The sequence below is a fragment of the Manis pentadactyla genome, unplaced genomic scaffold (assembly GCF_030020395.1).
Source record: "Manis pentadactyla isolate mManPen7 unplaced genomic scaffold, mManPen7.hap1 scaffold_354, whole genome shotgun sequence".
Taxonomy (NCBI): domain Eukaryota; kingdom Metazoa; phylum Chordata; class Mammalia; order Pholidota; family Manidae; genus Manis; species Manis pentadactyla.
The window spans coordinates 63,617-85,907 of NW_026644741.1; the positions used below are offsets into that span (position 1 = coordinate 63,617).

The window sequence follows — 22,291 nt, forward strand, 5'->3', positions numbered from 1 at the left end:
TTCACACTTTACTATATTTTTTTTTATCTCAAACCGTTTGGTGTTAAAGAAAGCACACCTATGCATTCTCTGCCTGGTTTCTTGTAATAATACAAGAAACTGGGGAACTGGCACCACGACTGTTCCATGTAGCCTGCAAAGCTGAATGTCATTTCTATCTGGCTCATTATATTCTATTTGCCAACCCCTGAGTTATCCTGCCCCTTGCCTTGGCCTAACCTTTACATCATTAGCTCCCTGAGCTGGTTGGCACATAAATAATCAGTACAAATAGACATTTGTAAAGAACCATTTATTCATCTAAGATATTCATTCACTATTATCATCTTCCCACTTTTTGACCCCTTTTATCACAGAGGAAATTACTAAAGACTTCACAGAATTGGTATCCCACTCAGAGTGAGTACCCCATCATTCTTATTGTTTTGACAGCATTCAGGTCCTTTTGTTCAATCACAGCTCTCCATATAATTGCATCCATGCAGGCAGCTCTACACCAGGTTCCCATTGTACAACCTTCTTCTCCAAAACAAACTCTCCATGAGGGCCTTCAGCTTTTGATGGCAAAAGGGCCAAGTACACGGGGGTCTCTGCTCCTTCCTCTGGGCTTTTCAAGGCCTCGGGTCCCCCCATGTCAGTTCTGACCCACCCGGGACAGCAGGAATTCAGGAGTATCTTGTCCCCTTTCCTCTGCTCACTCAGTTTCCGGGCCTGGATTCTGGACAGGACCGTGAGGCCAACCTTTGACACTGAATAGGGAACCAATTTCATAGAAGGCCAGCCCTCCTTCAAGTGCACCCCATTCTTTGTATCTTCCACAAACTTGTTCATGAGCCCCACCAGCTCCTCCTCTGTGATGGTCTCACTTGTAAACTTCTGCTGCAATTCCGGGCTGCAGCGTTTAAGAGCTACCAAGCTCAGTGTGCTAGAGAGAGTCACCACTCTGCCTGAAATTCAACAGATATGAGTCAGTGGAAAGGAGTGTACAAGAATGATAAATAACAAATATGTCTGGGCTTTTTCTTTTGAGAGATCATTACTAGTTGCTGTATCAATGAGCACTGCCTGTGGGAGTAAACGACATGATGCCATCTTGAAACCTGCCACAAGTGTCACTTTAAGATGTCAGGAAATGTTCTCATGGGAGGGCAGTGCCCACAAGTTCCAGAAGAAAATGAAAAAGTGTATAATGAACCTGCTAAGGGTTGTAAGGCGGTGCTCATTCTATTCATGAGAAGACAGCTTTGTTCCCCCTGAGGCAGCTTGGGTCCACGTGTGCACCTTATATTCACAGGGTCAGTGCTCCGTGAACAGGTGTCTTCTGACCAAGAAAGAGCTGACGGGTTTAGTGATGGCAGTTCCAAGGTGAATGCACAGCACCTGGTTTGGAAGGAGGCTGCTCTGCTCCAGCCACGGTAAACAACACAGCTCAGTGGGCTGAGTGGCACGCTTTTATGTGTAGTTTTAACAACTCATGAGTTCTGACTAATGGCTGTTAATATGGTCCCGGGGTGGGGTAGTGGAAACGTGGACAGTTAAAGGCATGCTTGAAAAAGGAATGGCCTGCTGTCCCATGCTGCCACACCGATGAAGCCTGAGCACATTGTGCCAAATTAAAGAGGCCAATTGCAAAGAACAGATCATATGATTCTACTTACATGGGATGTCCAGACGAAGAATATCTTGACACAGAATGCAGAATAGTGCCTGCTTAGGGAATGTGGGAAAAGACAGTGAATGGCTAAAGGGCCCAGGATTTCTTTTTGGGGCATTGCAGTGCTCTAATCTTGAATGTGGTGATGTTTCCGCAACTGAGCATGAATATTAAACGTCAGTGAGTTGTAGAGTTAAGTGGGTGAAGTGCATTGTATGAGAATTATATTTCAAAGAGCTGGTAAAAGTGTAAAGCAATTACACGTTTCTCCCTAATAATTTTGGAAAATATACTAGGTATTCAAAGATGAATTTATGGTAACATTTATGAAAATTGGTTTATAATGTTCATATTCAAATCAATATGTAAAATATTATAAGAACGTCATGAGAGCATACTACCAAATAGAGACAAGAGAACCTGGAAAGCTGTCTCTCTGCTGTGCATATTCAGGCAAGGCTGTCACCAACAGAGAATGTTGATCTCTATCCCAGTAAAGGAGTTGTGGGGCAAAAAAATTAAGAAAAAATGAAAATCCATGGCAATATGATCCACATTAAAAGTGAATGACAAAGTTTTATTTACTGCCAAAAATCTTCTAAGGTGAATAATTTAGAACCAGGTCGATATTTTGTGTCCTCCCAGTCCCGTAGATCATGTAAATTGTAAGAGTCAATTGAATCTATGTGTCAAATGTTGTAGAACTCAACACTTAGAGGTCCTACTAGAATATATGTCATGTTCTAAAATCCTGCATAGCCACTCAAAAAAAAAAATAATACATATGTCTTGACTTAAAATTGCAAAATACTGGAGGGGATGTAGGAAAATAAAGCAGCAGGACAGGCAGCCAGAGCGGGTGACTGGAAGAGGAGAATGCAGCTGCAATCACAGACTCACACCAATTTCCCCCATGCCTTTAGTCTAGGCAGGAGGTGGAGAAACTCTAGCAACTCTCTCTGGGCTGTTTACACTGTATAAAGTAGGGATGACCTCCTCTCTATTCGGTATCATCCATCCCAGGAGGTCTAAACCAGCTGTGGAAACACTTGTCTGTGTGCACTGGGGAAGCCTGAACTGGGAGGCCACAGGGCTTTGTGGGTAAATTCCTGGATGTGGGCTGCATCCAGGTCTCTCTTCCTCCAAGCTTTTCACCCCAGTGGTCATGCTCCCTAGAGGGACAGGGGAGCCTTCTGGGGGTGTTCTGGCACAGCTGGGTGAGACTTTGGACCCTTGTGGTCTGACACCTCAGGACAGGAAACACACACAGGAAGCTGGAAGCACTTGCTGGAGGTTACACAGCAGGAGTTGGATGCAGACATTTATTTCTCTGGAGTGTGTTCATGGCTGCCACAGGGCATTTCATAGACACTCTATTGGCCTGAGCAGAGCCAATCCTCCACGAAGCGCTATGGGCCATCCACGCATTATTTTGCTACTGTGTGTGTGTGTGTGTGTTTATGTGAAGCAGTTGCCCTTTAGTAGTCACTCTGATGGAGGCAAAAGATAGACACTATTTAAAAAGGACTATTTCTCTGGTGGTGCTTATACTTGATGCAGGCCATCGATTTTATCAGATCAATAAAGTTACTTTAGGGAAGCCATGTTTTCCATTGAAAGGGTAAGTAAATGGAAACACCGTGGTCCTAAATAAATTGAGGACTTCCACGGACTGACCCTCTGGCCTGGCTGGGTGAGGCTTTACCTAACAAATGAGACTCTTGGCATAAGAGATTTGAGGACCTTGGAATTCTTGGAAGAGCAATCAGGCTGGAGACCACACACCCAAGTCTGCATCCAGCTGTGCACGTGACATGAGATCCCTTGAGACCCCATGTCTTTTTCTTGAAAGTATATAAAATACCCAGCCCGCTGCATCAGGATATATCCACCCACCCATCCTTCTAAACCACAAATTGTCAGAAGGGGAAGAGAGCTTTAGCAATGTGATTTTCATCCCAGCTTCCTGCTGTGAATTTTTCAGACCTACCGGAAATTGAAAAGCTGCCCCTCTCAAACCAAATTTGATTACAATTTCCTCAAAGGATTACTTGGTACCTGTAGCCTTAAGAAGACCATTTATGTCCTCCTAGACCTCTTTAAGGTAATATCTGATGTACAAGAGTGTCAGGATTTCAATATAGGTATTGCTCAGACATATTTTTCCTTATGTTTTCAAAATAAATATATAATATAATTTAAGAAGAATAGGACAAACTGCCTAACATTGTTCTTCAAATTCAGAATGACGGCAAGTTTATGTGGACAAGGGAGGATATTGCTGGATTGGTTAAGCTCTGTCATGGGTAACTAGACATTGTAGATTCTTATATTTTATGAGGTGAGTTATTTCAGAATACCTCTTGTTTAAAAAAAGAAATAATAAAAAGAAATCCACATGCGTTCTTCCTCAGTGATCGTCAAGGTCACCAATCTTGATCCCTTCCTCTTTTGCCAACAAACCCCAAAAGGAACAGTCCCCTTCTGGAAAGTTTCTACTGCCTTCAGAGATTCTGTGGAAACCCTTCAGGACTTTGCTTCGCACCCTTTTACCTGGTATGCGGGGGAGGGGCAGTATTTGCTTTTGGTTTCCTAGCTGGGATTTCTCCCAGACTCTTTAGTGAAAGTGAGCTAATAAAGTCATGATTCCATGAACAATGTGGGTGCCTTTCCCCTGAAATGATGGCAGAACTCTCCTTCAAAAGATTACAAAACCTTGCTCTAATGCACAAAATACTATATGAGTTTCCATTTAAACTATCTCCCGCTTTAGAGAGGCACTCTTGCTCCTTTCATTGAAGGCTGGTTTCACAGGTCAGGAGTGTCATCTGTCCTCCATCTGGGACAAGGACAGTGCCTTCAACAACTCCCACAGGTCAGTTAAATAAAACAAACAAAAAATCGGCCAGAAGTCATTAGTATGCATTTTACCAGGAATACACATAAGATGTGTGGTTGTGGCACAAGGAATTCCATCCTGCTCTCAGGTGCTGGGGTGAATGAAAGAGTCAGAGTGCCATTCAAAAGAGCTGCACTTTGAGGCCTGACTGAGCCAAATCATGAAGATATAGCAGAACTTTCCCGGAGGACAGTACAGGGAACTGGGCAGAACTCAGAACAGACTGTACATGCATATTGTCAATTCCAAGCCAGACCTCTTAATCTTTCTGAAAGTGCATGCTCATATTATTTGGTGTGTTGAAGGGGTGGTGTTTCCCCATCCCTTCCCACACCTTGGGGTAGGTGGTGCAGGAGGTCACCTCCAAAGTAACATGATAGTCTGTTTTGCTCAGTCTATTAGTCCTGGTGAAAGAGAAGTAACACCAGCCAGGACAAAGGCAGGTCAGATGAGAGAGAGACCTACAAGTCATGCTGAGGGCCTGGACTTTGCTCCTAAAGCACTTTATGGAGGGGTAAGCATGCAGAGTACAGAGAATGCTCAGGAATGAACAGACTCAATAAGGGGGTCCCTTATTGGGTTCCAATTGCCCTCAAATGACACCCGAGCATGTGTTGTAGAGCTGGGGGAGGAGGCCTGGGGAGAAACTCAGGTGGCTAATTCTGGGGTCTGGTTAATGATAGTAGGAGGTGGTTATGGTAACCTCTAGCATCCGAGGGGGCGGATCATGTCAGAGTCCAAAAGGTTTGGGTCAGGATGAATATATTTGAAATGTATTATGCAAGGAGGATTCCAGGGGAGGGGTGGATGTCAGGACAATACTGACTGACAGTAACAGATAATTGAGTGTCATGAGCTCTGGATGTGTTCTAGGCAGCTGACAGGGTTTTGAAGTCCTAATAAATTGGGGTGGAAAAGGCTCCGTTTGCTGGAATAAGATCACACTAAGACAGGCAGGGAGGGCAGAGGGCAGGAAGCCATGCTCAGGGACCTGCAGGCATGAGGGGCAGGGAGCAGGGAAGGGCCTGTTGGGAAAGCTTGAGTGAAGAGCTGGAAGAAAAGAAAGAGGTTGTTGTGCTGGGGACAGAAGTACTCATGTCCACTGCCAAGTGTGTAGTCCTGGGAGAGGGGCACCTGTCCCTGAAGAGACACAGCCCAGGGCCAGTGTAGCAGAGCAGGGAGAAGGGGGCCAGGCTGGGGATGAGGTCAGGGGCAGCGGGGCCCGATCCTGCCAGAGGTACTCCGTGGGGTCTGCTCACGAGACTCACCTTCGGGTCTCACTAGAGGCAGCAGGTCTGTGCAGACATCTCGGGTACCAAAAAAGTTGGTTTTCATTGCCATTTGTGCCTGAAAATGTAATCTTGTGGGATCATCTGTTGTTTTAGGAGTAAGAGAACAGAGTCACTAAATAATAGCTATAAGAATATAGTAATTTATCCTCCATTTACCCCATGGTCCCAAGCACATAAGCCGGTGAGAATTATGGCTGGGTTTGTCTTGGGCTTGCCTTTTCTTGTCCCACCTTATTTCTAAGCATTCTGACCCTCCCCCAAGGCAAGAGGCCAAGCGGATCAGCCACAATAAAAGACACAATGCTCTGCACCACATTGCTGCTCCCTTTCTCTCTCTCTCTCTTTCTCTCTCTCTGGGCAGCCACTTTCTCCTTCAGATAATAAAATCTCTTGCATGGGCCCGTGTCTCCTGAGTCGTCCTGGGTAAGGAGGCGAGATACCCTTTCATTGGTGCCTTGACTTCAGATGAGGCTCTCCCATTGACTCTGCTCTTCCTCCGGGAATCTGAGCTGCTCTGGGAACCCTCACTGCCTGATCCTCCTCCATGGGCACACCGCCCATTTCCCCTGTCGCTCGTCTTCTCGCCCAACACTGGACTTCAATTTGGTGAGTCTCCCCTTCATGGTCGACTTAAATGTCCCTTTCGAACCTGGGAAGTGACTGTTGAGTGTCCGGCACCTCCAAGGGCTCCTCTGGGACAGGGGCACCCCCAACCATGACTTTCAGAATCACGGTTCATCCCCATAGTCGACCCTTCTCTGCCTCCCCATGGTGAGAATCCTAATTCACTGAGGCCCGGTCTCCCTTTATCTACTTGTAAACTCCTGGTACCAGGTACCAAGCCTCCTTGGCGTTTTCACTTCGATGGCTGGGTTAGAGGTAGTGACGACCCCCTAACTGTGCCTGGTCTTCTCCGTGATCTTCTCAATCACTCAGAGATGCCTCAGCGACTTCTGAACAGTCTTGTTCTGAACAGTTCAGATCCATGGGATCTGGCCCCTACGTTCCCGCAGATTCACTGCTAGGGTGCTTACTCAATCTTTATCTAAAGCCTCTCCACATCACTCCAGACCTCAAACCTGTTCCCTACTGTAATGAGATCTGGCCACACTATCCCTTGGACAATGAGTCTAAATGGCCCCACAATGGATCTTTAGATCCTAAAATTCTCCATGACTTATACAACTTCTGTGAGCGCACGGGCAAATGGAAAGAGATCCCATATATCCAGGCTTTCTCCTACCTCCGAACCAAGCTCTCTCTCTCTGTCTCCCCTGCAATCCTAAACACCTACTTCTTGCCTTAAAGTCTACACCCCTAAACTTTCTTCACATTCCCAAATATCCTCAACTGCCTAAAAATCCCCTAGACAATGCAACACCCCGGGCTCTCTTGTCCCCTCCTGGCTCATGCCAGGAACTCTGTCCTCTCACTGTATAATTATGTCACAATCTGTATGTTTGTGTGTCTAAGTATGTAAATGAAAAATATTTTTCTACCTCTAGATGGAATTAATAAAAATTGATTTAGAGACAAGTGCTTGTGAAAATTGGGCATTCAAAAACTTCCAGAAAATTCTAATAGAAGATATTAAGCATTAATGCTAATTTAAGTTGAACTGAAATAGACATGTCTTTATAGTTATCAGCTGCCTAAGTTTACCTAAAGTCATTTTAGTTAATGTTATCTGCTAAATCTTTCAAAGAAAAATGCTTAAAGTGAAGTGTAGCTTTGTCTAATCTGAGTAAAATATCATAGTTGTTGGGAATGAATAAACTAAGTGTAGCCAGTGAACATCTTAACAATAATTGTGTGTTACAGTGTGTATACATACAAACAGCCTGAGAATTTTTGTAGTAACCTAAAATCTTAAAGTTTTTCTAAGTTTAAACATATTTTGTGCTTAGAGATTGGGCTGCAAACCACACAGTTCCAGAAATTATAAAATGTGTTCATAACTTTGTCAATTTAAAGAATGCTAGTGTAACAGATTACAATAGCCTACTTCTCAGTGTTCACTAAAACTTAAGGTACCTAATAGTTTTAAGTTCTAATTAAAACTACTTAAAGTAATAAGGAAAACATTTCTGCTTGCTAAAGAATGTGTCTTTTGACAAAAGAAAATAACTTTGTTCTAAAGTAGAGCTGTTTATTTAGAGGGAGAACACTGAATGTAACAAAGAAAGTTGTAGAAAGTTTGTGGAAAATTGATATAGTCATGCTGTGTGAAATTAAAGCAAATAAGTCTCAATATCAAGTACACAGCAAAACTAGAATTCTTTGTTAGAAGAACAAAGATTTATTAGTCAACTGTTAATGTTGAAAGATTACAAAGGGTTTCTAAATGTTTTATCAAAAGATTCTCATGCCTAAAGTCTCGGTGAGTTGTCTGAGTATTTAAGAAAATGAGATCTTAATATTAAAAAGACTAAAAGCTAAACTTTGTTAACAACTGTGTATCCTTCTGTATCTGCCTTTAAAATCTTTTATTGTCATTCTGGTTAAATAAATAAGTATTGTTTCATAGTGACTTATGATTCTATTTAGGCAAGTGCCTTAAAAACTTTAACAGCTTCCCAAAATCAAAACAAAAAGGTGCCTTTTACCTCTAGTTCAGTCTGATATTTTCCAGAGGGCCCATGGAACATATCAGAAAAAATTTTTTCTCCTCATTGAAGAAAATATTTGGCTAATATGGCTTATTTATCTGATACATATTTATAAAAAGCACTGTCAAAAAGAATGATGCTAGAGGGGTGGAAGATGGCGGCGTGAGTAGAGCAGCGGAAATCTCCTCCCAAAACCACATATATCTATGAAAATATAACAAAGACAACCCTTCTTAGAATAAAGACCAGAGGACACAGGACAATATCCAGACCACATCCGCACCTGAGAGAACCCAGCGCCTCGCGAAGGGGGTAAGATACAAGCCCCGGCCCGGCGGGAGCCGAGCGCCCATCCCCCCAACATGCGGTGGGAGAAGAATAGGCAGAGTGGGAGGGAGACGGAGCCCAGGACTGCCGAACACCCAGCCCCAGCCATCCGGGCCAGAGTGCAGACACAGTACGTGGCCAGGGGGCCCTGGATACTAGGAAAACAGGGCAGCAAGAACAGTGAGTGGGCACCGGAGGCCGGGCGCCAGAGGACATAAGAAAAGTGCGTGACCAATTTTTTTTTTTTTTTTTTTTTTGCTGTTTTGTTTTGGCGAGCGCTTTTTGGAAGTCTTAAAGGGATAGGGACCCCAATACTAGGGAAACAGGGCAGCAAGAACAGTGAGCGGGCACTGGAGGCCACCAGAAAAGCGAGTGACCACTCCTTTTTTTTTTTTTTTGCTGTTTTGTTTTGGCGAGCGCTTTTTGAAAGTCTTAAAGGGACAGGGACCCCAATAAAAGGGAAACAGGGCAGCAAGACTGGTGAGCAGATGCCTGAGGCTGGCGCTGGAGAATAAAGAAAAACGAGTGGCCACCTTTTCTTTTCTTTTTTTTTTTTAATTAAAAATTTTTTTTTTGGTGGTTGTTGTTTTGTTTTGGTGGGTGCTTTTTGGAAGTCTTAAAGGGGCAGGGTGGGACACTTAATCCAGAGGTAGGGAATCCAGGGATCTCTGGGCACCCTAACCCCTGGGCTGCAGGGAGCAGGGAGGCCCCTTATGGAGATAAATAGCCTCCCAGCCGCTCCCGCTTCAATGCGACTCCACCACTTTGGAGTAGCTGCCCGAGCCAGGCCACGCCCACAGCAACAGCGGAAATAAACTCCAGAGCAGCCGGGCAGGAAGCAGAAACCCTGTCTGCACGCAGCTGCGCAGCACAAGCCACTAGAGTTCGCTGCTCTCCCAGGAGAGGAGTGCCACAAACCAACAAGAAAGGAAGTTCTTCCAGCCGTCACTCGTCCCAGCTCTGCAAACTATTCCTATCACCATGAAAAGGCAAAGCTACAGGCTGACAAAGATCACAGAGACAACACCAGAGAAGGAGACAGACCTAACCAGTCTTCCTGAAAAAGAATTCAAAATAAGAATCATAAACATGCTGACAGAGATGCAGAGAAATATGCAAGAGAAATGGGATGAAGTCCGGAGGGAGATCACAGATGCCAGAAAGGAGATCACAGAAATGAAACAACTCTGGAAGGGTTTATAAGAAGAATGGATAGGATGCAAGAGGCCATTGATGGAATTGAAACCAGAGAACAGGAACGCATAGAAGCTGACATAGAGAGAGACAAAAGGATCTCCAGGAATGAAACAATATTAAGAGAACTGTGTGACCAATCCAAAAGGAACAATATCCGTATTATAGGGGTACCAGAGGAAGAAGAGAGAGAAAAAGGGATGGAAAGTATCTTTGAAGAAATAATTGCTGAAAACTTCCCCACACTGGGGGAGGAAATAATTGAACAGACCACGGAAATACACAGAACCCCCAACAGAAAGGATCCAAGGAGGACAACACAAAGACACATAATAATTAAAATGGCAAAGATCAAGGACAAGGAAAGAGTTTTAAAGGCAGCTAGAGAGAAAAAGGTCACCTATAAAGTAAAACCCATCAGGCTAACATCGGACTTCTCGACAGAAACCCTACAGGCCAGAAGAGAATGGCATGATATGTTTAATGCAATAATGCAATGAAACAGAAGGACCTTGAAGCAAGGATACTGTATCCAGCACGACTACCATTCAAATATGATGGTGGGACTAAACAATTCCCAGACAAACAAAAGCTGAGGGAATTTGCTTCCCACAAACCACCTCTACAGAACATCTTACAGGGACTGCTCTAGATGGGAGCACTCCTAGAAAGAGCACAGAACAAAACACCCAACATATGAAGAATGGAGGAGGAGGAATAAGAAGGGAGAGAAGAAAAGAATCTCCAGACAGTGTATATAACAGCTCAATAAGCGAGCTAAGTTAGACAGTAAGATACTAAAGAGGCTAACCTTGAACCTTTGGTAACCACAAATTTAAAGCCTGCAATGGCAATAAGTACATATCTTTCAATAGTCACCCTAAATATTAATGGGCTGAATGCACCAATCAAAAGACACAGAGTAATAGAATGGATAAAATCGCAAGACCCATCTATATGCTGCTTACAAGAAACTCATCTCAAACCCAAAGACATGCACAGACTAAAAGTCAAGGGATTGAAAAACATATTTCGGGCAAACAATGGAGAGAAGAAAGCAGGGGTTGCAGTACTAATATCAGACAAAATAGACTTCAAAACAAAGAAAGTAACAAGAGATAAAGAAGGACACTACATAATGATAAAGGGCTCAGTCCAACAAGAGGATATAACCATTCTAAATATATATGCACCCAACACAGGAGCACCAGCATATGTGAAACAAATACTAACAGAACTAAAAGGGGAAATAGACGGCAATGCATTAATTCTAGGAGACTTCAACACACCACTCCCCCAAAGGATAGATCCAGCGGGCAGAAAATAAGTAAGGACATGGAAGCACTGAACAACACAGTAGAGCAGATGGACCTAATAGACATCTATAGAACTCTACATCCAAAAGCAACAGGATATACATTCTTATCAAGTGCACATGGAACATTCTCCAGAATAGAACACATACTAGGCCACAAAAAGAGCCTCAGAAAATTCCAAAAGATTGAAATCCTACCAACCAACTTTTCAGACCACAAAGGCACAAAACTAGAAATAAACTGTACAAAGAAAGCAAAGAGGCTCACAAACACATGGAGGCTTAACAACATGCTCCTAAATAATCAATGGATCAATGACCAAATCAAAATGGAGATCCAGCAATATATGGAAACAAATGACAACAACAACACTAAGCCCCAACTTGTGTGGGACACAGCAAAAGCAGTCTTAAGAGGAAAGTATATAGCAATCCAAGCATATTTAAAAAAGGAAGAGCAATCCAAAATGAATGGTCTAATGTCACAATTATCGAAATTGGAAAAAGAAGAACAGATGAGGCCTAAGGTCAGCAGAAGGAGGGACATAATAAAGATCAGAGAAGAAATAAATAAAATTGAGAAGAATAAAACAATAGCAAAAATCAATGAAACCAAGAGCTGGTTCTTCGAGAAAATAAACAAAATAGATAAGCCTCTAACCAGACTTATTAAGAAGAAAAGAGAGTCAACACAAATCAACAGTATCAGAAACAAGAAAGGAAAAATCACGACGGACCCCACAGAAATACAAAGAATTATTAGAGAATACTATGAAAACCTATATGCTAACAAGCTGGGAAACCTAGGAGAAATGGACAACTTCCTAGAAAAATACAACTTTCCACGATTGACCCAGAAAGAAACAGAAAAATCTAAACAGACCAATTACCAGCAATGAAATTGAAGCGGTAATCAAAAAACTACCAAAGAACAAAACCCCCGGGCCAGATGGATTTACCTCGGAATTTTATCAGACATACATGGAAGACATAATACCCATTCTCCTTAAAGTTTTCCAAAAAATAGAGGAGGAGGGGATACTCCCAAACTCATTCTATGAAGCTAACATCACCCTAATACCAAAACCAGGTGAAGATCGCACCAAAAAAGAAAACTACAGACCAATATCCCTGATGAACGTAGATGCAGAAATACTCAACAAAATATTAGCAAACCAAATTCAAAAATACATCAAAAGGATCATACACCATGACCAAGTGGGATTCATCCTAGGAATGCAAGGATGGTAGAACATTCAAAAGTCCATCAACATCATCCACCACATCAATAAAAAGAAAGACAAAAACCACATGGTCATCTCCATAGATGCTGAAAAAGCACTTGACAAAGTTCAACATCCATTCATGATAAAAACTCCCAGCAAAATGGTTATAGAGGGCAAGTACCTCAACATGATAAAGGCCATCTATGATAAACCCACAGCCAACATTATATTGAACAGCAAGAAGCTGAAAGTATTTCCTCTGAGATCGGGAACAAGACAGGGATGCCCACTTTCTCCACTGTTATTTAACATAGTACTGGAGGTCCTAGCCATGGCAATCAGACAAAACAAAGAAATACAAGGAATCCAGATTGGTAAAGAAGACATTAAACTGTCACTATTTGCAGATGACATGACACTGTACATAAAAAACCCTAAAGACTCCACCTCAAAACTACTAGAACTGATATCGGAATACAGCAAAGTTGCAGGATACAAAATCAACACACAGGAATCTGTGGCTTTCCTATATACTAACAATGAACCAACAGAAAGAGAAATCAGGAAAACAACTCCATTCACAATTGCATCAAAAAAAGAAAAAAATACCTAGGAATAAACCTAACCAAAGAAGTGAAAGACTTATACTCTGAAAACTACAAGTCACTCTTAAGAGAAATTAAAGGGGACACTAACAGATGGAAACTCATCCCATGCTCGTGGCTAGGAAGAATTAATATCGTCAAAATGGCCATCCTGCCCAAAGCAATATACAGATTTGATGCAATCCCTATGAAACTACCAGCAACATTCTTCAATGAACTGGAACAAATAACTTAAAAATTCATATGGAAACACCAAAGACCCCGAATAGCCAAAGCAATCCTGAGAAAGAAGAATAAAGTAGGGGGGATCTCACTCCCCAACTTCAAGCTCTACTATAAAGCCATAGTAATCAAGACAATTTGGTACTGACACAAGAGCAGAGCCACAGACCAATGGAACAGACTAGAGAATCCAGACATTAACCCAGACATATGTGGTCAATTAATATTTGATAAAGGAGCCATGGACATACAATGGCGAAATGACAGTCTCTTCAACAGATGGTGCTGGCAAAACTGGACAGCTACATGTAGGAGAATGAAACTGGACCATTGTCTAACCCCATATACAAAAGTAAACTCAAAATGGATCAAAGACGTGAATGTAAGTCATGAAACCATTAAACTCTTGGAAGAAAACATAGGCAAAAACCTCTTAGACATAAACATGAGTGACCTCTTCTTGAACATATCTCCCCGGGCAAGGAAAACAACAGCAAAAATGAACAAGTGGGACTATATTAAGCTCAAAAGCTTCTGTACAGCAAAAGACACCATCAATAGAACAAAAACGAACCCTACAGTATGGGAGAATATATTTGAAAATGACACATCCAATAAAGGCTTGACATCCACAATATATAAAGAGCTCACACACCTCAACAAACAAAAAACAAATAACCCAATTAAAAAATGGGCAGAGGAACTGAACAGACAGTTCTCCAAAAAAGAAATACAGATGGCCAACAGACACATGAAAAGATGCTCCACATCGCTAATTATCAGAGAAATGCAAATTAAAACTACAATGAGGTATCACCTCACACCAGTAAGGATGGCTGCCATCCAAAAGTCAAACAACAACAAATGTTGGTGAGGCTGTGGACAACGGGGAACCCTCCTACACTGCTGGTGGGAATGTAAGTTAGTTCAACCATTGTGGAAAGCAGTATAGAGGTACATGAAAATGCTCAAAACAGACTTACCATTTGACCCAGGAATTGCACTCCTAGGAATTTACCCTAAGAATGCAGCAATCAAGTATGAGAAAGATCAGTGCACCCCTATGTTTATCGCAGCACTATTTACAATAGCCGAGAATTGGAAGCAGCCTAAGTGTCCATCGATAGATGAATGGATAAAGAAGATGTGGTACATATACACAATGGAATACTACTCAGCCATAAGAAAAGGGCAAATCCAATCATTTGCAGCAACATGGATGGAGCTGGAGGGTATTATGCTCAGTGAAACAAGCCAAGCGGAGAAAGAGAAATACCAAATGATTTCACTCATCTGTGGAATATAAGAACAAAGGAAAAACTGAAGGAACAAAACAGCAGCAGAATCACAGAACTCAAGAATGGACTAACAGGTACCAAAGGGAAAGGGACTGGGGAGGATGGGTGGGTAGGGAGGGATAAGGGGGGGGAGAAGTAGGGGGGTATTAAGATTAGCATGCATGGGGGGGTAGGAGAAAAGGGAGGGCTGTACAACACAGAGAAGGCAAGTAGTGATTCTACAACATTTTGCTATGTTGATGGACAGTGAATGTAAAGGGGTTTATAGGGGAGACCTGGTATAGGGGAGAGCCTAGTAAACATAATATTCATCATGTAAGTGTAGATTAGTGATGCCAAAAACAAAACAAAACAAAACAAAAAATACAAAAACAACAACAACAACAAAAAAGGGCAATTCCTGTGTGGTAACCTCCAATGAGTTCTACACAAGGGTATAACGGGCATATAAAAGTGTAGGCAAAGGTCTGTTTGTGTTTATACAGAGGACCAAAGCCTAATTGGGCTACCCCGAAAATGAACTAAGATACGATATGAAAAAGAACTTCCAACATCAGCACTCTCGGGAAGACTCATGCCAGAAGATGATCATCAAAAAACCCCAACAAAGATCCACGCACTGCTACAGCTGTAGATGTACTCATCCCACCAGTTCCTGGACTTGCCATGGGAATGAAGGAGATATCTAAGCTGGCCTGAGCATACAGTAAAACAACAAATTTGACTGGATCTATACTGTTGGAACTCAACCAAGAATTAGGAGAAGTGCAAATTGTAGCGCTCCAAAATCTTACAACTACAGGCTATTTACTGTAAAATAACATGTGGGATATGAACAGTCCCCAGGAATGGGTTGTTTTAATTTGTCTGATTTCTCTCAGACTGTTCAAGTTCAGTTGGACAATATCCACCATATCATAGATAAGTTTTCACAAATGCCTAAGGTGCCTAACTGGTTTTCTTGGTTTCACTGCAGATGGCTGGTAATTACAGATATGCTTTGGTTATGTAACTATACTCCTATTATGTTAATGTGTGCGTCCAATTTAAGTAGTAGCTTAAAACCTATACATGCTGAAGTTACTCTACAAGAAGATATGTCAAAGAAATAATCAATCTTCCCATGTTTTCTTCCGCCTGCTACTTCTATAGCTTTTCTTCTTCCTTCCTAATTACAACCCTTAAATAGAATTCGTGCCTCATATCAAATTTACCGAGTATCATAATTCTTCCAAGTGCTAAAGATACCTCAAGATAAATGCTGGGCATAGAAGCTACAGGGCATAAATATGCAAAGAAATAAAAAGCTAACCATTTCAAACAATAAGGCTTCTTTCTCACTTACCAACTTTACATTTCCCTGTATGGCCCTGGAAGATGACTGGTTAGCCAGAGACGGGTAAGATTCCTCAAGGGAGGAACAACCTAAGACAGGCACAGTCGCAGGGGGGCCATCAGGTGAGAAATTGGGGATCAACAGAGGTGAGGCTTAGAACCTCACCCCGCCTGTTCTGAGAGAAATCTGCATACGTGAATATTTTATTGCCCTTGTCTAGCTTGGATTAACACATAGTCTACAGGCACACACCTGATCATCTCATCTACATTTGCTCCCTTACAACACTAAACTATGTTTTCTTCCTTTATCTTGTATCTATCTACCACTTCAGCATTTTATTAAAAATAATAATAATAAAGAGAGAAATGTGGTATCCACATATAAATCAAGTATAAAAATCAAATGAGTATTCATATTTGAACTGACTGTTTATAGTTCATAATGCATGAGCAAAACCGAAAGTTTCTGTGATGACTGCCCTTGTACTGTTCACTATGTAACTTATTCACTATGTAAGAATTTGTTCTCCATGTAAGAACTTGTTTGTTATGTCTCAGAAGATTGTAGACTAACGAAAATTAGGCTTGGGGTGGATTAATGATTGTGCATTGAGCATTGACCCCCTATACAGAATTTTATTGTTGTTAACAACCATTTGATTAATAAATATGAGAGATGCCCTCACAAAAAAAAAAAGAAAAAAGTACACACTTTCAATGGTAAAATAAATAAGTAACCAGGATGTAATGTATAGCATAAGGAATATAGTCAAGAAATTGTAACAGCTTGGTATGGTGATAGCTGGTACCTAGAATTGTCATGTATATAAATGTTGAATCACTATGTTGTACACCTGAAACTAATGTAATGTAATACTGTGTGTCAACTACCCTTCAATAAAAAATAATTATCTACAAAAGAAAAAAAAAAAAGACTGATGCTAAACTTTGTTACTGAATGTTTTATGTTACAGAAATACCCAAATTTCCTTATGTCAACTGTCTTACAGTAAGCTGTCATCAGATCTTTAACCATTGTCATTTGTAAGTCTTTTGTCAGTTATAGTCACTGTTTTATTACTCTTAAACTAGTAAAAACTAAATTCCAGCAGAACAAATATCCTAAATTATTAAAAACTAGATTTCAACAGAGCAGGTATTAGTTACATAAGATTAAGTAAACTAAAGAAAATGATTTTGTAGCTTTTTGTTTCAAATGTTGATAAAGTGTTTTAAGCTTTTTCTCTTAAGCTGAGAACAGTTTAATAAATAATAATACCTTTATAAGCAGTATTGAAACATTTATCCTTCTCTCTACCTCACCCCTCCAGAATTTAAAAAGTTTCAGTGAGTATTTTTTATATTTTATGGCAGTATGTTTATTTGCATAAATTCAATAAGAATCTGCTTTCCTTATAAGAGGATCAATTAAAAACACTGGTTATATTACCAAGGCTTTGACTGGAATATTATACCCGAGAGACATGTGTGTAAACTCAGATATGAACAGACAGCTTTAAGGAACTAAGGTTGACTTTATAAAGCCAACAAAGCCCCTTGGAAGAACAGGCCTAGTACCTTGCTTACAGGTTTCCCAGCAGCCTTACCAGGTGAGTAAGGAAGGTCACTTCCTGGCAGGTGCGGAAACCTCAGGAATGTCTTGGGAACCTCAGGAAGAGAGGAATTCACCCAAATCTACAGGTACTGCAGGCACAACCTGGAGGCAAGTGTGGCTTGGCTTTCTGGCCTCAAGAAGCTTTTATAAGTTCAATCTTAAATTCCTTATAAAAAGTTCCAGCAAAGCATATTTAAAAGAACCTATGTAATCAATTGCTCTTCTTGCTGCACTTATGCAAATAATCAAGCAAAGTGTTAACTGTTTTCTTGATCTGGTTACTTCTAATAAAAATGAGGGTGATTTTAGAGAAAAGTATTGTTTCAATAATGCAGCCTTATCTATAGTAAATCCTAATACTAGTCATTGGAACATAGACTGGATCCAGAATTCTAGTTTCCCGTGTTAGGAAAGAGTATAAAACCTAAATGTGATTTATTCCCACCAGGAGGTTTAAACATTTTAACAGTAAGGTATTAACAAAGGGCCACGTGGTGGAAGCTGCTCGGGCTGAGAGTGGGGGTGGGGGAATTGATAAGGGCCTGGCAATACCTGTTTGAGTTTTTTAAACCTACCAACAAGATTAAGACAAATGTAAAAGAAAGATATAACTGGCTTAGGCGACGTCCGGGAAAGAATGTGAACCCTGTAGTACTCAGCCAATGAGGAACCAGGGGAGGGACTCACGTACTAGGAGATAAATTATTGGTGCCAAACTCCCCAGGTGTGCCTGCCCACTAGACACCCGATCTCGCAGGACCGTCATTAAAGTCTCGCTCTGCTGTTCTCTTTGTCTCCGTGTCCACTTATTGAATTTGGACCAGTGAGTGTATTTCTCACACCCTCAAATATCTGGCTATGAATTCTCCAGATGTTTTAGTTTTTTCTTATTATTTCAATTAAAGTTTAATTATTTCTAGTCCTCATATTCAGCCATGCATTCTTAATCTCGTCAAGTTGATCCAAAATGAAAATCCAACTCCAGATGTTGCTACTTAACCTAACAACAAGTTTGTTCTATCTTGCCTACAAGCCATAAAACAATAGAAATGTAACCCAAGATAGATGAGCCCATCTCCTGAGGCCTCTGAACCCAGCACTGATGGAGACCTAAGTGCACCCCGTACTGCGCCCCCTCTCAGCATGTAGCAGCCAGAGCGGTCATCGCCCCCTTTCCCTAGCAGCAGCTAGGGTCTCTATCTGTAGAGGGGGCAATGTGACAGAGACCGTGGGTGTAGTCGGAGTAGGGTGAGGGCCTCCGGGAAAAGCAAGGCTGGATATTTGCAGTCAGAGCAATGTAACAACATGCTAGGAACCCCCCCCCCCCCACCCCACTAAAACTATGTTAAACATTAAGCTGTAGAATCATTCTTCAGTGAGATCAGTTAATGTTCCCCAGATAAAGAAGAGTAGCACATGTTTTATTATGCTAATCATTTGTAATTGTGTATAAGATTCACTTTAGCATACTAGAAGGCCCAAGCCTATGTGCTGTCTTTCCTCCTTCAGATCTGACCAGGTAATTCTGCAAACTGAGCAACTAACTTAGCATGCAGATCCAGCTGTAGACGGCATAGTAAAAGGCAGGAAGAATTCCATCTTGAAGATATGATTCCATTTTAACACCCAGGAAGTTCAAGAGGCAGGATTCTTTAGCAAGTAGACAATACCTCAGCCCACCTTGGGAGCTGAGCAGGCAGCCTTTTGATATGCTCCCAGACCAAGGCTCCGGTGTCCCAGAGAAAATCAAGGCAGGAAATTCCTTATGTTAAGTTAATTTTTAATATTCAGAGACCACTTAACAAGTCCTTCCCCAAGGCTTTAGGGATAGTTCCCACCTTTTTGGACTGGCTCTAGCACTAGACCTCAAATCCCTTACTCTCTCGAGCTCCACCCTCCTTCAATATGTAGATGATCTCCTCCCCTGCAGTCCCTCCCTACAAACCTCTCAGCAGGATACTATTCTCCTTTTAAACTTTCTCTCAGACCACTGCTATTGGGTTTCACCCTCCCAAGTTCAGCAGTCTGCCACCCAGGTCACATACCTCCCCGGGCTACAAGGCCATTACCATAGACAGGAAAAACTTCTCCAAACCATGCCCATTCCAAACAACAAAGACACCAACCCTAACTCCCAAATGGCAAGGACCATACACAGTTATCCTTTCCACGCCAACTGCAGTTAAACTCCAGGGTCTTTCCCTTTGGATACACAACTCCCACCTTAAGCCATTTGTCTCCCCTTATTCCCCTCCCACCAAATCTCCCACAGGTTCCTACTCCTCCACCCTGAAGGGACCTCTTACTCTCCGCATTTCGCGCTGCTCATCTCCGCTTCCACTCATCACCGAAGAAGTTTCTGCCCGCACGGAGTCCTAAGACCTCCCTTACAACCGCCATGCGTCATGCTTCAGGATTATTAACTCTGGTCTCAACACCTATTCTCTCACCAGACCTATCTTCCCAACACCAGCCCTTTCTTCTCTTTCAGACTGTTCAAAAGATTGCACCATCAAGGATTCCCTTTGCCCTACAGTTTGCTTTTCTGCGTACACATATGTCCCCAAAGAATACTATAATTCAGCCACCCTATGTAAACATAGAAATCAGCCCCATGCAAAAAATTCTAACCAAACCTTTAACCATCATATATTACAGGATTACCAACCCCTCTCCAAAGAAGATGATTCTTATTAAACCTGGAACTCGCCATCGCCACTGCAGACCAAGGGCTCATCTGAGGACCGCCCCACATCAATACAAAATGAACTTCATCGCCCCTAATCAGCAGGAAGCAGTTACTGAAGACTAACCTTCACCCCTTCCCAAATCCTCTACCACTTAGAAAACAGAACGGGGAAGAATGTAAGAATATAGTAATTTATCCTCCATTTACCCCACGGTCCCAAGCACATAAGCCGGTGAGAATTATGACTGGACTTCCCACTTAATTTCTAAACATTCGACCTTCCCCCAAGGCTACAGGCCAAGCGGATCTGCCACAATAAAAGACACAAAGCTCTGCACCACGCTGCTGCTCCGTCTCTCTCTCTCTCTCTGGGAGCAGCCACTTTCTCTTTCAGATAATAAAATCTCTTGCGTGGGCCGGTGTCTCCTGAGTCATCCTGGGTAAGGAGGGTCGCGGCGAGATACCCTTTCAGTAGCCATGTGGGATAATTCTGAGAAAGATAGACTATTTTCTTGCCTATGAAATGTGGTCAATTGTACTTAAGGTCTCAGTTCTGATAATAGTATTGTGTCAGGGTCAATTAGCTGGCTCTTTAAAGCTACAAAGTGTGTAAGTTGGCACCTTTAGAGAAGGCTATGAGAAGTGAGCAGGTTGGGATCTCTGTGTATCATTCTTTTCAGTTTCTTGTTTATTTTAAAGTAAGTGAAAAATTTACCAAACTGCTCCCCAGTCCCGTTAACAGAAACTAGACACGTGGAGGAGGCTCTGAGTTGGCTTCATGATAAATCAAAGATCCTGTGTCCGAAAGCCTTGTATATCTTGGAGGATTCGAATGTCCCTGACGCCCGAAGGATGACGTCTTTCCCTAGGGAGCCCGTCTGGATCCCGCAGGACGTACAGGCCCCACAGTGGCTCAGGAGAATCCCCAGCCCACTCTGGCTGGATACCCTCACCAAGCGGTCCCTTCCCAGCACCCAGCCCCTTCCTTACCATTGAAACCTATGCCCGCGTTGTTGACCAGCACGTCGAGGCCCCCGTACTCCTTGAGCAGGAAGTCCCGCAGGGCCCGGATGCTCTGCGGGTTGCAGATGTCCAGCAGGTGGAAGCGCGGGCTCAGGCCCTCCGCCTGCAGCTGCTGCACAGCCGCATGACCCTGTGCTGCGTCCAGCGCCGTGAGCACCACGTCCCCCGAGAACTGCTGGCACAGGCTGCGCACGATGGCCAAGCCAATGCCCCTGTTGGCCCCAGTGACCAGCGCCACTCGGCTGTAGGATGACATGGCTGGGCGGTGTGGGGGTGATGGTGTTGAAGGCAGACGGGCCTGCTAGCCGAGGGCGTGGAGGCTGCAGAGGTCTGGCAAAGTCCATAGAACCTGCTCTGTAATGGCTTCTGGGAACCAGCGCTGTGATTCAGAGAGGGAAGCCCCGCCTGTGACCCTCCTTCCAGGAGGAGCCAAGCATCCCGGAAGGATTCGTCCTGCCCCCTCCCTTGGTCGGCCTCTCCAGGTGAGGCCCCCTGGGCCCAGCAGGACACAGCACTCACGTGATCCCACTTCAGAGCCAGTAACACATTCTGGGTGAAGAGGTGCGCTTCCCCAAAGCAACACAGGTTGGCGAGGGCTCAGTAGGAGGGTGAGAGTCAGAGCAGGGGAGGGACACTACTTTGGGAGGACCCCTGGGGAGCGGGAGCAGTGTTATGGCTGGGTCGGGCCCGTCCCCCTGCAGAGTGGGTTTGCTTGCTTTTCCCCAAGAGGCAATGAGGTGACTTGGGCCCGGGAAGCGGTTCTGAGGACAGTGAGCCCCAGGCTTCCTTAGGAAGAGAGAAACTCAGGAGACAGAGTTAGGGACAGTGGGTCCTGTGATGGGAGGGGCGCTGTGGGCGGGACTGGTCCCCCAGTGTGAGCCCAGGTGCCCCCAGGTGGCAGGGAATGTGTATGAGCTCTGCCTGGGTACTAAGGTTTTGATTGGAATGTGTCATTTCATGGTTACAGAATCCCTAGGTTTGCTAA

General features: G+C 43.0%; 1 protein-coding gene across 2 annotated transcripts; it reads right to left on the reverse strand.

Moving 5' to 3' along the window:
* Positions 1 to 276: 276 nt before the first annotated feature.
* LOC118928354 (carbonyl reductase [NADPH] 1-like) lies at positions 277 to 21,699 on the reverse strand. Of its 2 annotated transcripts, XM_057496742.1 has the most exons (3): positions 21,274 to 21,695; positions 5,822 to 5,926; positions 277 to 947 (listed from the first exon to the last, which is right to left on the reverse strand). In XM_057496742.1, the coding sequence occupies exons 1-3, from the start codon at positions 21,560 to 21,562 to the stop codon at positions 454 to 456; spliced, it is 888 nt and encodes a 295-aa protein (XP_057352725.1). In that variant the 5' UTR covers positions 21,563 to 21,695; the 3' UTR covers positions 277 to 453. The 2 variants fall into 2 exon arrangements, with proteins under 2 accessions (XP_057352725.1, XP_057352726.1); XM_057496743.1 differs by lacking the exon at positions 5,822 to 5,926 and having other exon boundaries at positions 21,274 to 21,699.
* Between the last annotated feature and the right edge of the window lie 592 nt (positions 21,700 to 22,291).